General features: G+C 40.8%; 1 protein-coding gene across 1 annotated transcript in view; it reads left to right on the top strand.

Annotated features, from left to right (window-relative positions):
• Positions 1-15,044, top strand: part of TINAG (tubulointerstitial nephritis antigen) — a 29,161-nt gene that overhangs the window by 11,649 nt on the left and 2,468 nt on the right. The window contains exons 4-10 of the mRNA XM_063125475.1: positions 418-532; positions 714-837; positions 3,590-3,740; positions 6,141-6,318; positions 7,327-7,372; positions 9,316-9,436; positions 13,542-13,587. Coding sequence (XP_062981545.1) covers positions 418-532; positions 714-837; positions 3,590-3,740; positions 6,141-6,318; positions 7,327-7,372; positions 9,316-9,436; positions 13,542-13,587 — 781 coding nt within the window. The remainder of the gene's footprint in view (positions 1-417; positions 533-713; positions 838-3,589; positions 3,741-6,140; positions 6,319-7,326; positions 7,373-9,315; positions 9,437-13,541; positions 13,588-15,044) is intronic.

Below are 15,044 nucleotides of genomic sequence, written 5' to 3'. Positions count from 1 at the left end.
TATTCTCATTGTATGAATACAGCATGCAAATGCCAAGTGCAGATGCTGCCATTTACCCACATCAGTGGAAATTTGTGGTTGGTGATGGTCCATATTTGTCTGGATCACAAACTGGAATTAATTCTGTTCTCTGTTTCTGGATTGGCCTTACACCTCAACAAAAACAGTTACTGGGTGGGGTACGGGGACTGAAATCCTGGGAGGGACAGATTTAGAATCCTGAAAGAATTATGCTCCTTTTCAAACACAATGATGAAAAAATGACTCCATCTTCATGGATTTTACTTGGCCCTATGAAGTGAACTCTCATGAAGGCTTCAGAAACTACAAATGGCAACATCTCTGAACTGGACTGAGTTTAAGACAGCACAGTATATGCATGGCTGACGCACTATGTTTTTTATATTTGTGAGGCAGGTGGAAAGCTAATAACTATAGCCAGTTCTGGGGAATGAGCTTGAAAGAAGGCTACAATTATCGTCTGGGCACATTTCCCCCAACTGCTGCTCTGCTGGACATGAGGCCACTCACAGTAGGTTTCCATTTTCTATGTTCTGTTCAAATAGCAAACATCAACTAAACTCTTCTCAGTTGTTGCCTTCAAGCTGCATAGATAATAGAGTCGTCTATCATCCTGTCACAGCACTAAAAGAAAATGACAGGCAGTTGGCTGACCAGGTGAGGATCACCAATCTTCCTTTGTTTTCTTTTAGCAAAACACGATAGCAGAAACAGACTTCCCTGAATATTTTGTGTCCTGGTATGAATGGCCTGGATGGATTCATGACCCTTTGGACCAAAGAAATTGTGCAGCATCCTGGGCTTTTTCAACTGCAAGTAAAGTGTGGTTTCTATTCCCTTTTTGCATCCTAGAAGATGTGATAGAGGCTGTCATTGCTTGAAACCATTCAGTAAGTCACTGAATTCTTGCTAGAGGTATTTGAAGAGATGATCTATTTAATTATTCATTTAATTTCTATATTGACCATAGCCAAAGCTCTTGGCAGTTCACAGATGTCATTTTACTCTGTAAGAAGTCTCAAAGGGTTTACATCATCGTCTTCATTATTATTACCTTTTTTCCTTTTGGGTTTTTTAAATAATATTTTATTACTTCCCCTGTAAAGTCGCTTAGAAAGAGATTTTTAAAAATACTAATGCTGCTTCCAGAAGAGGCTTTTATCACACGATTGCCTTGCCTCATCTCGATGACATTCTTCCACTCGTCACCCTCCCACATTTTCCAATCACTTCTTCCATCTTTTTTTTTAATTGCAAAGCATCCATTAAGGATGAAAAGATGGAATAGCTGCCTAGTGCCTTCTGATTGTTAGCACTAGAAGTGTTCTGTCTGAAAGCACCCTAAGACATAATGAAAGCCAGGCTCAATCTGGAGCTCCATGCCTTGCACAATGTGCAAATGGAGCTCCTACATATGTAACCTTCTCCATTGAGTTCCATGAAGGGCACAGGACATGCATGCCTTCCAGATGGAAGGATTGCAGCGGACTACATGCAACGGAGACTTTGGGATCTCGATATGCACATTGGAGGCCCTGCAAGGGGTCAACATAAGAGAATGGAGGACACTTGTTATCTACAGAAGACTGCAGGTTTTTGCAAATCAATGAACTAATGGCATAATAATAATAATAATAATAATAATAATAATAATAATAATAATAATAATGACACAGCAGTTCAGCAGCAACAAAAAATGAGATTCTTCCTTAGAAGAGGGGCTGCTGAGAAATCATTGCCTCTTTCCACAAAGGGCTCCAGCAAGTGGAAGACATTGAACAGTTCTAGACATTGAACTGAATCTGTCAGTTTTGCTTTCTCCAGCATTCACATTTTCTCTCCCAAATATGAACAACTTTGCAAATTTTGGTAAATTCTTATAAAAAACGAACAGAAATGAAATTCTCACCCATCTGCACTGGACAAATTCAATAGGTACATCTATTCCCACTACGTTGAGGACCAGGTTGTACTTGCTGGCCATATAATAAAATGAATATAGCTGCTAAGGATGATGTCAGAAAATAGAGCTGGAAACCTTAATTAAGCACTAAAATGATGGAATACACAGGGATTCAAACCAAGATTTTAAAGTGATAAGCACTCAAAGCTCTGGGACTGAATGGGTGACACTTTTTTAAAGTCTCAACTTCTTTCTGATCAAAAGCAAATTGAAATAAATTTCTCACCCATCCCAGTAGAGGGCAAACATGTATTGGAGCTCTATCAGTTGAGCGTTTTATTGCACGCTCATTACTGGGCACTCACAGATTTTCACAGGTCCCTCTCAAGATGCCATCTGCTTCCTGCATGCCTCCTGCCCCTTCTAGCCTTCTTCACGCCACAAAAAATCACCCCAGGAAGTCTGACTTATTTTTAAAGGCAGAAGTGGCTGCTATCTCCTGCTGTGTGTAGGAGAAGCAGCGGGATCAAAACGACCCACTGAATGGACCCACGGACATGTTGTTTACTTCCTCTTTCAAAAGAGTAAGTAATGAGGGACAAATGCATAGGTGGAAAAGCAATGGTAAGCAAACACAATTTCCCCCTGTGTGATGACACTTTTGGCATCATCTGCTTCTCTCTCTCTCTCTCTCTCTCTCTCTCTCTCTCTCTCTCTCTCTCTCTCTCTCTCTCTCCTATTATCCCCCCCCCCCCAAGAACTCTGCAGCAATGGTCAATTGCCATGTGGCTGCAGAAGGAAAGGAGACATCGAGACAGCTAGAGGAACAACTATTGCAGGGGGGTTGAATCTTTCCTGCCTAGCAAGAATAGAACACCAAAAAGGGAGAAGACAATTTTTTTGAGCCTCTTCTTAAAAGTATTTTTTTTAAAAAAACAAAAACACCAAAAACATTTGTATAAGCTGCTTGTCCCTTGAGGATGGAGCAATCAATCAATCAATCAATCAATCAATCAATCAAAAGTGTTTTCAAGAAAGGCTTTATTTAAATTTTACGTAAATTTTTATACCTTGCCTTTCCAGCTCACTTGAACCCGACCAAAGCAGCTTACAACAAAAACGTTTAAAGCCATTCATGTTCTTTTGCCATAAAGAAAACAAGCAGCACAGCCTTCAGGAAAGCACTAATGACGCATTTGCTTTCTTTGGCTTTCTCCCAAGTTGATGGTTTTTTAGGGGCAATTATCTTAGTATTTTCTAGAATGGTGCTTATTAATTGCTGGTATTTATTGCTGGTGCTTATTGATTTCCTCGAGTTTTGCTGTTTGATTAGTGTATTATGGTTTTAATATGTAAGCTGCCTTGAGCAGATTTATACCCTAAAAGGCAATCTAAAATTAGTGTTCACTAAAAATGAACAAACAAAAGAGAAAAGGTGAGATAAGGGGATAAAACAGATCACACATCAACAAAGCCATTGATTCCGTCAATCAGCAGACAACAGAACGAAAGGAAGGATCAGAATTAACAAGATCCATACATCCCTATTATTGTTGTATATATTCCATGATATTCATGGAATATATCTTATATATATGTGTGTGTGTGTATATATATCATCCACTATAGATTACTTAATAATCCTGACTGTTTCCCATAAAACAGGTGTTGCTGCGGATAGAATCGCAATTCATTCCAAAGGCCGTTTCACGGACAATCTTTCCCCTCAGAACTTGATCTCTTGTGACACAAGGAGCCAACAGGGATGCAAAGGAGGAAGCATACATGGTGCTTGGGCTTACTTGAAGAAATACGGGTAAATTAATGTTTTATATATTGTGGTTTTTAGAGTTAAAAGGGTGCACTTCTAGGCGTGGGTTGACAGAAAAAAGTCCTACAACTCCCAGCATTCTCCAGCCACTTTTTCTGTCTAACTGTGCATAGGATTGCATGCCCAGAGAGCTTTTTGTGAACCGCCCAGAGAGCTTCAGCTATTGGGCGGTATAAAAATGTAATAAATAAACAAATAAATAAATAAATAAATAAGAAAGGTAAGATATATATATGAGCATCGTGAACCAACAACACCCCAAACCCCTATAGTTTAAATGTATAAAGGCATAAATGCAATCAGGATAAGGTTTCTCAACAACCCACACACTTATATCATCCCCTTCAGCTGCTGTTAAATTGAATGGAGGGGAGACTAGGTACTGTTAGTTATATTTGTTCAGTAAATCAGAACTGTGTAGTTTCAGTGTGTAACTGGTACAAGGCAAATGCTATCGAAAGGAACGTAAACACAGTGCTACTTCAAAAGCAAATTGCATTGTATTGGGAGTTGATAGCTCCTGGGAAAACAAATAGCGAAGCTGAAGGCAGCAATGGACAGGGCTGGAGGCAAAAGTAGCTGGGCCATTCCTTTTCTCTTTTCTCTTCCTGCCACCCTTTTCTCTCCCCCGCCTTCCTTAACATGCAATGGGTTCAATGGAGCCTTTTTAGTTTTTACTCCTCCTCCTCTTCCACCAACCCTTGGCCCTCTGTATCTGCACCATGACCTGCTGCAGTGTCCAATGTGTTCCTCTTATAGCACCTGGTAGCATCCATTGGCCCCACTTCTGGCAGCTCATGTTGCCTGCTTGTAAGCATTGTGCATGTCACTATGGGAAGAGCGCATAGGCCTCCCATTCCAGGCTGTGGCTGATGTGTTGCAGCGTGTGGGCTACATGGCCAAGGTCTGGTGGGAAAGGGACAGGAATGGTATGTGCCCATTAAATAAACAGGATTCTAGATGTTCCCATGACATTCTGCCTTTCTGAGGAGAGAACAAAGGAGTGACAAAGAAGATGCTTTAACACCTTCCATCTCAAATCAATCTGCTTCAGCCTTAGCCAACTTTTCTCAACAGCCACTTTGATTTAAATGGTTGGGAGATTTCAGAAATGTAATCTTCCGGAAAGGAAAAGTATCAGCTTCATAATGTTTTCCTAAAAGCTTTGCCCTTCACATTGTCTCCCTGCAACAATGCAGATGCAGATTGATCATTGAAAGTTGAAAAATAATAAAGATGGTATGAATCAGAGCTTTCATCCAGTGGTTTCAGATAGTCTTGTTTAAGAACTTGACAACTTTCTCAGAATAAATCTGCACAACAATAGCACCATTTAAAGAAGAGGGAGGGAGGAGCTGTGAAGATTTTTGGTTCCTCTTGGATGAGAGGAAAGTTTACTCAGGTGGAGGAAAGGGGAATAGATGGGGCTGCATGATGCAGATGCCTTATCTTGGCACCAGAGGAGGGGAAACTACATCTAGTGAGAGCAGGTACAAAAGATGTCACTTTCCTGAATTGGCCACTATTCAGTGTGTCTGCATTGTGCAGTCCTGACCCACATGGACTCCATTTCCTCTCATCGGTAGATGCTAACTAACCCATTTTGCCAAACACCCTATATAGATTCCCACTGTGGAATATTAAAGCATTTCTATCTGTTGACTTGGCAATATTACCAGAAACACAGGACAAAATGATATGATATATGTTCTCATATGATGATAAGGGTAGATTAATTATTGAATAGGACTTAACCTTCGGTTAAGATACACTTTTGATCACAGTTCTCCTCTGAACATAGTTTTGTGCACTGATTAGGCAAGATTATTCCTTTAGGCAGCAATCCACAATTCCATTAGTATGGAGTAGTTCATATTAATGTCAATGGACCTGTTCTAGCATAAGGGCCAACTAAACATGATATTAACAGTGCAATCCTATATATTCAAAGGCAAGGTACACCGAGTTCAATGAAGCTTACTACAAAGTAGGTCAGTATAGGTCTGCACACTAAATTTGTTATTTTGCACTTTAAAAAAAGGCAAATAGCCATGGTGGTGGGGAGCAGGATCTTGACAGTGGCAGGCAGGACAGGAGAGTTCAACTCTTCCTTCCTCCCCCAGTGATCCTGATGAAAATTGCTTCCCTCAATACTGATGTATTGGGAGGAAACCCAGTGTCAAATATAGTTCACCCCAATGAGAATTGTCCTTTGCAAACAAACTGGTATTGCATTTGAGTATTGGCATTCCAGTTCCTAACAGAATTACTTACAAAAATGATCACAATGAAACAGTTATCTGATTGAGGGCAGGAATCCATATTAATTGATAAAGTAGCTTTTAAACACAGGTTGTTGTTTTTAATGTTCTTTTATCCAAACAGGTTGGTGACTCATACTTGCTATCCATTATTCTGGAATCAATCTCAACAAACCGCTTGTGCAATTTCAAGTGTATTTGATGCAGATGGGAAAAGGCACGCTACACAGCCATGTCCAAATAACATAGAGCCATCCAACCACGTCTACCAGTGTCATTCTCCCTACAGAATCTCTTCACAGGTAAGTGCAGCAGCAGCAGCTATTCACTTTCCCTCTGTGTTATAGGGTGGTTGCTTATCCACCACTAAACAAAGAGGAAATGTATCATCCAAAAAGAGGACAAAAGAGAAGACATGGATTTGCATAACATTTCCACCCATGCATTTGTCTCCCATTACTTCCTCTTTTGAAAGAGGAAGTCAACAATGTGCACGTAGCCCATTCAGTGGGCCATTTTGATCCCGCTGCTTCTCTTACATACAGCAGGAGATAGCGGCAACTTCCGTCTTTAAAAATAAGTCAGACTTCCTGGGGTGATTTTTTGTGGCGCAAAGAAGGCTAGAAGGGACAGGAGGTGTGCGGGAGACAGTTGACGTCTTGAGAGGGATCTGTGAAAATCCGTGAGTGCCCAGTAATGTGGGTGCAATAAAATGCTCGTCTGATGGAGCTCTTTGTCTTTAAACTGGACATGGATTGGACAAATAGAGGGTGCTTTCACACATAGGACTGAACTATTTAAAGTAGAACACATGGACCACCTCACATTGTTATTCTATCAGAAAACTGGCAATTTTTACACTTTCCTAACATTTAGTATACATTTAGACATGTTGTACATGTCGGTCTTTAAGAGGAATGGATTAATCTTTGGGTCTGGATGCCAAATTTAGGGGGTTTCCAATGACCAAAGACTTGGCTACCATGCAACTCAACCCATATGCCACACATTCCTGCAAAGCTGCGGAACATGGATTTAAAGTACACATGCCTGAGCTATGGCAATTATGGATTCATGAATGCACATTGCACGAAGAAGCATGGACATTCTAAGTGAAGGTGTTAACTAGAAGCTAGTACATCTTAGCCTAATTTGCCTGTGCAGCCGGAAGATCAGACTATTCATCATAGTTGTTAAATGCAATATAGTGGAACGAACAAACAAAATTATATCTTATCCCCCCTTAAATGCTACATTTGGAAAATATAGGTAAAAAGGGCTAAATACTGCCTCTTTCTCCCCACTTTTAGGAGACTGACATAATGAAAGAAATTAAAGAAAATGGGCCAGTGCAAGGTAATTTAATTTTTTTTCTTGTGCTCAGCCCCTGCACACAAGCAAGCTCTATACATGCTCCTGAGTTTTACACTACCCATTTTGCCAAACGTAAGAACCCTGATAGTGTTGGGGACCTATACTCTGTCCTTGTTTTCCCTAGAACAAAGGAATACAAGCAATGCCCAGGCTGCCTATACGCAGCAAAAGCCCCCACAGTGGCTGCACTGGGTTGATTATATGACACATCAGCCACCCCAAAACCATTGTGGGGCTTTCCCTCAAAACTCCAAAGGAAAAAAGTTGGGGACTTACCCTGACTTTTTTCTCCAGAGCAAGGTTAGTATGGTGCATGTCCCATCTATCCTCACTCTAGAGTTGCAGTGGAGGCGTGGCTGGGCGGATGGTATCCCCTTACTGGTTGCCATCTGCCATCTGGTCAGACCCACCATCTCTGCCCTGAACATAGGTTCTTGGGCTACTTTTCTATTACTCACCAGTTTGCCTTCTGGGAAATTAATATTTTGTAACTGCCCATGCCCACAATAGTGGCCATTTTAAGAATGAACAAGCCCTTCCATGGCAAACACTTTGTGAGAGTGCCCAGGACACTGTCAAAATTCAGAATGTGCCCACTGACCCCAAAAGGTTAGTGGCTGCTGCTCTAAGTAGAGAAAACTGATTATTTTATACTATTTTTCTCCTCCCCACCCCTCCACAAGCCCCTCAAAGATTTCTTATCCATCTCCTGTCATTTTTTCTCTCCTTCTCTTTTCACATTTGTACCCTATCTCCAACTGCCAGTTTCTTTAATCCCTTTCTCCTGCTGTTTTTACATTTATTACCTCCTATAACAGTTTTCCTCTGTTATCCCCTTCCTCTTTATTCCCAGTTTAAACAAATAATATTGACTTGAATCATGCTCTAAACAGTGTGAGTTCTTCTTTCCTGATGGGCATGTACGCATCAACAGAAATCCACACTTTTTTCTTCTTCCTGGGTGCATTTCAGAACAGAGGAAAGGGGCTGATGGTTTGTATTGGTTTTCAAACATCAGAAAAATCTGGGCAATAGCATAAACTGGTGTATGAAGGAAGCAAATAAATATAGCTTCATCCCACGTACCTGTTTCCCTTGAATTATCCCCTACAGCGCTAAGCTGTCTGCGTTGTTGTTGTTGTTAGCTAAATGGCAGTGTTCCTAAGAATGACCCAGAGAGCTTCGGCTATTGGGCAGTATAAAAATGTAATAAATAATAATAATAATAAATAAATAAATAAATAAAGATCCTTTGCATACCAGGAAATGGGTTTAAGGGGGGAAATGTAAAAAAATCATAAAAAATCAATGGAAGACCTAATCCAATTCAAATTTTGTATGCTTAAAGCTCTCCTTAATATCTATTACTGTGCCAATTTCTGATGTCTTTATCTTTAAAACTTACGCAGATGTAAGCATTTGTTTAATTTGAAGCTTAAAAGTATCAAATCCTGCTCCTGAGCCCCCAGTGGCCGCTCAGAGAACAACAAATGCTCCAAAACTAGTAGCAAAATAGGTCGGGTCTTTTGGCTTTATAGCACAATTAAAGCAGGATACATGGGAGTACTTCACAGTCAAAGCAGATTATAAACCGGAAAACTTCGGAGTACTTCACAATAAAAGCAGATTATAAGATGGAAAACTTCGGAGTCCTTTGCATGCAATTTGCAGTGATTGCACAGTATAACACTGGTGTGATAAAATCACCAAGAATGGGAAAATGAAAAGAAACAAGGACTTGCCATATATGATTAATTTAGGTTTTGCTTCTACTTTTTATTATTTGCTTATGTCTAATACTTCAGATAAAAGAGGTGTACTTAATATCCTTCCAAGTGGGAAAGTCATATATTAGCAATGAGCAATTGTTAAAATTATAAGAAGAATTTTAAAAACATTCATTTTGCTTGCTTTTTTTAATGTAGCTATCATGCAAGTATATGATGATTTCTTCCTTTACAAGAGTGGAATTTATAAGCACAGTAGAAACATAGGTGGGCAGCCACAGCGTGATCAGAGGAGAACCCATTCTGTCAAAATTGTTGGGTAAGTGAAACCAGGGGTGGTTTTGCATGCCTTTTCCACAATATATAATAAATTGGCAGTGGACTCAGCAATAAAAAAGAATATTTTCTTTTGGCACCAGGGTTCACTTCCCTCCTCCCCTCAATAATGTAGAATGATCTGTGTCATGTCAGGCTCTGTGTGTGTGTGTGTGTGTGTGTGTGTGTGTGTGTGTGTGTGTGTGTGTATCCTTTTTGTTTCATCTTCTTCAGGGCTACAGCCTAAAAGTAGGCCACAGTGGAGGGCCAAATGGCTTTTCCCCACTGGCATGGGATTTGTATGTCCTGTAGCCCAGCATCAAGGAAATAATCACATCTTGAAATAAAGCAATACTGTTGTACCTTTGAGACAGAACTAAATTACTTTCCTTAATCCAAACTCTTACCCTGCACTGGTGCGATATTTACAGTTCAGTCTACTGAGATTTTGAGAAGAGATCATGGGCTACAGTGTGAGAAGAGATCAGGTCCTCAGTTCATGACTTGGGCTTAAATTATAAACAGCTTCAAAACATGAGACACTTGTATCTTTTGAAAGTTTTTGGCAATGTTTTTTCTAATAAAGGAGGTTCCGGCTCTATTGACCATAGTTCCAGGAAATTACTTTCTTCTTGCACTAAAGTAATTTCTTGCTTGAAGATCGTGTACGTGACAGCAAGAGAGAGAAGAAAACGATCTACAAAATATTTCTGACATGCTTTGAATGTAACAATTTGAAATTGATTCTGTGTCCTGAATTAAGCGGTACTGACTTTACAACCTTAGTTTTTGCTGATCATCTAATGCAGCCTTTCCAAACTTATTTATTTTATTTAGGTAATGGACTGCTTTCCATTATTTTACATGAAAGTTTATATGTTCCATGCTTATATTTACTCTTAGGACTTCCGATGAATAAATGAAATGTTAAAACTCTACTCTAGAAGTAATTGTTTGTCATCTTTAATGATTTGAAGTATCATTAAATGGATAATTATCATTTTAGGCACACATTTAAAATAACATCCTAAGTGCATTTAGGCTTCTTTAAACTTCCACTTCTGTATTTCCTTTCTTTCTTTCTTTTTTTAATGTGGCAATGTTTCTTTAGTACATGGAGGTGGAGATCAATTTCTTCATTCTTTAGTTGCTGGAATGCTTGTGCTGCTGTTGCAGCAATGATGATGATGATGATGATGATGATGATGTATTCTGGAAGGCCTGGACCAAGCTATTTCCCTGCCAGAAGCAGGGCAGCAAATAGCAGGCCCCAGCTAAGTCAAGGTGCATTTAGTACCGAAGACTTGTCAAATTATTTTGGTACCTGGGGCAACCCACACGCAGGTCTCTTCATCTGTGATAGCAAAAAATACAAAAAATAAATTGCGTAACTAACAATGTTCTGCCCTTTACTGACAGCCGAAATCAGCTGCCAAAGGCATCTGCTTCCCTCTGCCCAATGGTAGGGCCAGCCCTCCTTCCGGTGCAAGGGCATGCAGGGATGAGCCACCATGCCTCTCCTTCAGTTTTAAGAATTCCTACAATCTTTCTTGCAAAAATATTTTTCTGAAGCAAAATTATTGCTTCAATAATTGGATATAAAGCCATCCTGATGTTTCTTGGGATGAGACTGTTGAAGGCCATGCCTCTCCACCAACTTCCATCCCTTCTGAAGTCGGCTGGGGCTTGTTTTCCGGGATGGTGCAGCAGTGCTGGTGGCTGCTATTTCCCTAACGGAGAACTTGGGTCTCAGCAGCAGCCTCACTGCAAGAGGACAAAGTGCCCTTCTGTAATTACGTGAGTGGGTGACCCTTCCCCACTTGGTCTTTATTTATATCCCACCTTTCTTCCATAGTGGAGCTCGGCTACTTGCAGTTCCCTGGTGGCCTCCCCTCCAAGCACTGACCAGACCCAGACCTGCTTAGCTTCAGCAAGGTGGCTATCTCATGTGCTTTCAGACCATGCCCAGGGTCTGATGCTTTTTCATTTGTGCACTAGGAATGAACACAGAAAGCTGCTTTCTACCGAGTCAAGTCATTGCTGCCTCTAGCTGTGTTTTGTTAACACTGACTAGCAAGCACTCCCCAGGGTTTTAGACCACGGTCTTTCCTAGCCCTGGAGATGCGGGGACATTCTACATGCAAAGCACACACTCTACCACTGAGCTATGGCCATTGTTTATCCATTGCAAGAAGGACAATCCGTTAGGAAATACATGAGAACCAAGATCCCAGCTGGAAGAACTATTATGCGTTCATTTATATCTCTTTAATAGTGTGGGAAGCTAGTAACATTTTCTAAGGATTGGTTTCAGCATGAACCAGGGTGTTTGGGGAATTATTTTCCCTAGCGTTACGGCCGTGCCTTATTGCCAGAGAACTCTAGCTGAGGGTATACAGCAGAGAGTTGACTGAGAATACAAATGAGCCAAGGGGTTGTGAACTCTGATTCTTACACAGATATCACAATGTGAGACAAGGCATTGGAAGCCATAGCTAAGCTCACAGTCAGCAGAGGCCTTTGTAGCCTGCTTTGTCACAGACATTACTGACATAATCATATTTGCTTTGGAAGGAAAAGGCTAGTGTGGCTTTACATGCTGTTTGGCGATTGCTCAAGGTCCTCTTGTCCTGGGGTAACATCACTGAAAAGTGCCATTTTGGCATAAATGAACCACTAGGAAATGAATGTTTCTAACTGTCACTATGAAGTATGATTATAAGGGGACTGCGTTAAAAGAAAATGGCTTCATCATTATGCCTAAATTTTGGATATTTTTCAGAGTTGGGAAACACGCACACATTTGTTACTGAATGGTGGCAACAAATGCATCCCCAGTGAAACAGTAAAAAAGTGTCTAAAGTCCTTCATCAAGCAATAGGAAATGGAACCTCCCGGTCCAAGCCTGAAACTCTCCAGACCACCATTTTTTTTTGTCACCACTGCCATGCCGCTGAGGCTGAGCCCCTCCTAAAGTTGCTTGCCCCTTTTCTAGATCTTATTCACAAATTAAAAGCTAATGAATAACCAGGACCAGAAAAAGAATCAGCATGGCTTCTGCAAAGTAAGCGGTGGTGCTTGGCTTGAGCAGGGAGTAGCCGTGGCCGGGTCTGGTGTTCAGAGCCTGTGTCATGGCAAGGTCCTCTTATGGATCAGTAACTGGTTAAAGAACAGAAAGCAGGGAGTAGGAATAAATGTAGGGGTATCAACAGTGGGGTCCCAGAGGGATCTGGATTGGGACCAATGCATTTAAATTTATTCATAAATGATCTGGAATTAGGAGTGAGCAGTTGCTGAAGACACCAAATTATTTAGAGTAGTTAAAAAAGGGAATTCCAAAGAGCTGAAAAAGGATCTCTCCAAACTGGGAGAATCAACATCAAAATGGCATTTGCAGTTACATAGGTGGCAGCTAGGACTTGACGGTGTATGAAGGATAGCCTTCACCTTCATAAACTGGCTTATCTTGTTTTCAGCATTTGCATTTTATAATATTGCCTCTGAAATGCATTGAGTTCAAATAAATAATAGTTCACTTTCTGCATTTCATATGTGTGTCACTTGCCAAGACCAACCACCCTATTTCCTCAAATCCTCTGTTCACTGAACAGTAGCCCTGTAACCACAAGGATCATTTGCAGTCCCAATTCTGCAAGTAAGTTCTGAGCCAAGGCATATGTGGTTTTGAATTGAGCTAAATGTAAAAGGATAAAGGGGAAACATTTTAATATTTACTCAATCTTTTCCAGTTTAGTTTGATCGAACTAGCTGGCAGCCCTCCGACAGAAGATAGCTCATTAAAGAAAAGATTAAGTTATTTCAGTGACCAAGTGGGAAGGAGATGCTCTAATATTGTATGCAGTGTTTCATGCTGCTGCTGCTGCTGCTGAAAATATACTTCTCATAATGGCAGAGAAATTGTCAAAATACTTTTAAATTTTACATTTTCTGTTATGATTTGTATTAATTGATTGGCATTTTTTTAAAAAACCAGTACAACAAAAGCTCTTCCTTTCATGTTTCTTCCATTTCCTTCACCTTACTAGGAGGTACAGGGGGCAGGGGAATATTAACATAGCATATCTTACTAATGCCATCTCTTTGGACAGGTGGGGTGCATTGCAAGGTGCAGATGGACAAAAGCAAAAATTTTGGGTAAGTGATCTTAACCTTTAAAATAGAGAAAGGCTAGAGGCCCCGATCCAGAGAAAGATCATTGTGAAATCAGTAGGGCAAGGTTTGTTGTTGTTTATTCGTTCAGTCACTTCCGACTCTTCATGACTTCCTGGGCCAGCCCACGCTAGAGCTTTCTGTCGGCCGTTGCCACCCCCAGCTCCCCCAAGGTCAAGTCCGTCACCTCCAGAATATCATCCATCCATCTTGCCCTTGGTCGGCCCCTCTTCCTTTTGCCTTCCACTTTCCCTAGCATCAGCCTCTTCTCCAGGGTATCCTGTCTTCTCATTATGTGGCCAAAGTACTTCAGTTTTGCCTTTAATATCATTCCCTCAAGTGAGCAGTCTGGCTTTATTTCCTGGAGTATGGACTGGTTTGATCTTCTTGCAGTCCAAGGCACTCTCAGAATTTTCCTCCAACATGGTAGCCACAACTAAAGGAAAAATCCCATGCATGTTTAGACTGAAAAAAGTCATTCAATTCCCACCATTCCTCAACAAGCCATGCTAGCTAAGGAATGATGGGAGTTGTAGGACTTTTTTTTGTCTAAACATGCATGGGTTTGGGCTCTAAATTAATTGTAGTGGAGTTTATAAAATTGTTAGGGTTAGCCTGACAAACTTTCTCTGAATTGGGGCCAAAGTCTCCTTCACTTGTGTAAATTATCCATATTTGTATTTCCCTCTGCACATATGCTGTTTACATTTTATTGCTTCACATCCATCATCATGATGTTCCATTACATTGTTTTTGGGTTAGCAAGAATACCAATTGTCCCTTGCAAAGTAGTTCCTCTTTTGCTTTCTCACTTTATATTTGCAATAGCAGAGTTACATTCAATGAGTAATATCAATGTTAGTCCAACTCAGGGTATAACTCTTGAAATGAATTCGACTGATGTCCACTGTACGTAGGACTAACATTAGATACCACCCAGTGACTGAATGAGCAAAAGCTCTGCTAAATGTTTCCAGTGATCCAATATCAGAGGAAGGGTCCAACAATACATCATATTAGGGTGACCATATGGAAAGGAGGACAGGGCTCCCGTATCTTTAACAGTTGTATAGAAAGGGGATTTCAGCAGGTGTCATTTGTATGCATGCAGCACCTAGTGAAATTCCCTCATCACAACAGTTAAAGCTGCAGGAGCCCTGCCCTCTCTTGTATCTGGTAACATTAGGTAGGGCTCCACTTGACCAGATACAAAGGAGAGCAGGGCTCAGGCAGCTTTTAAATAAGCAGTGAGGGGAGGGAACACCCCATCACAGAAATCCATGTAATAGGGCTATGCAAGTTTTGGGATTCGGGTTCGAAAATCTTAATCCTGACGGCCATTTTATGAAAGATCCACCATTTTATGACAGATCTGCCATTTCCCCTGCACAGCTCAAGGGACCTGGTACTGTAGTAAATTCCTACAACTCCCACGATGCACT

Source organism: Elgaria multicarinata, chromosome 4 (genome assembly GCF_023053635.1).
Source record: "Elgaria multicarinata webbii isolate HBS135686 ecotype San Diego chromosome 4, rElgMul1.1.pri, whole genome shotgun sequence".
Classification (NCBI taxonomy): Eukaryota; Metazoa; Chordata; class Lepidosauria; order Squamata; family Anguidae; genus Elgaria; species Elgaria multicarinata.
The sequence above is the reverse complement of the archived record's forward strand: the minus strand, read 5'-3'. Positions and strand labels throughout refer to the sequence as shown.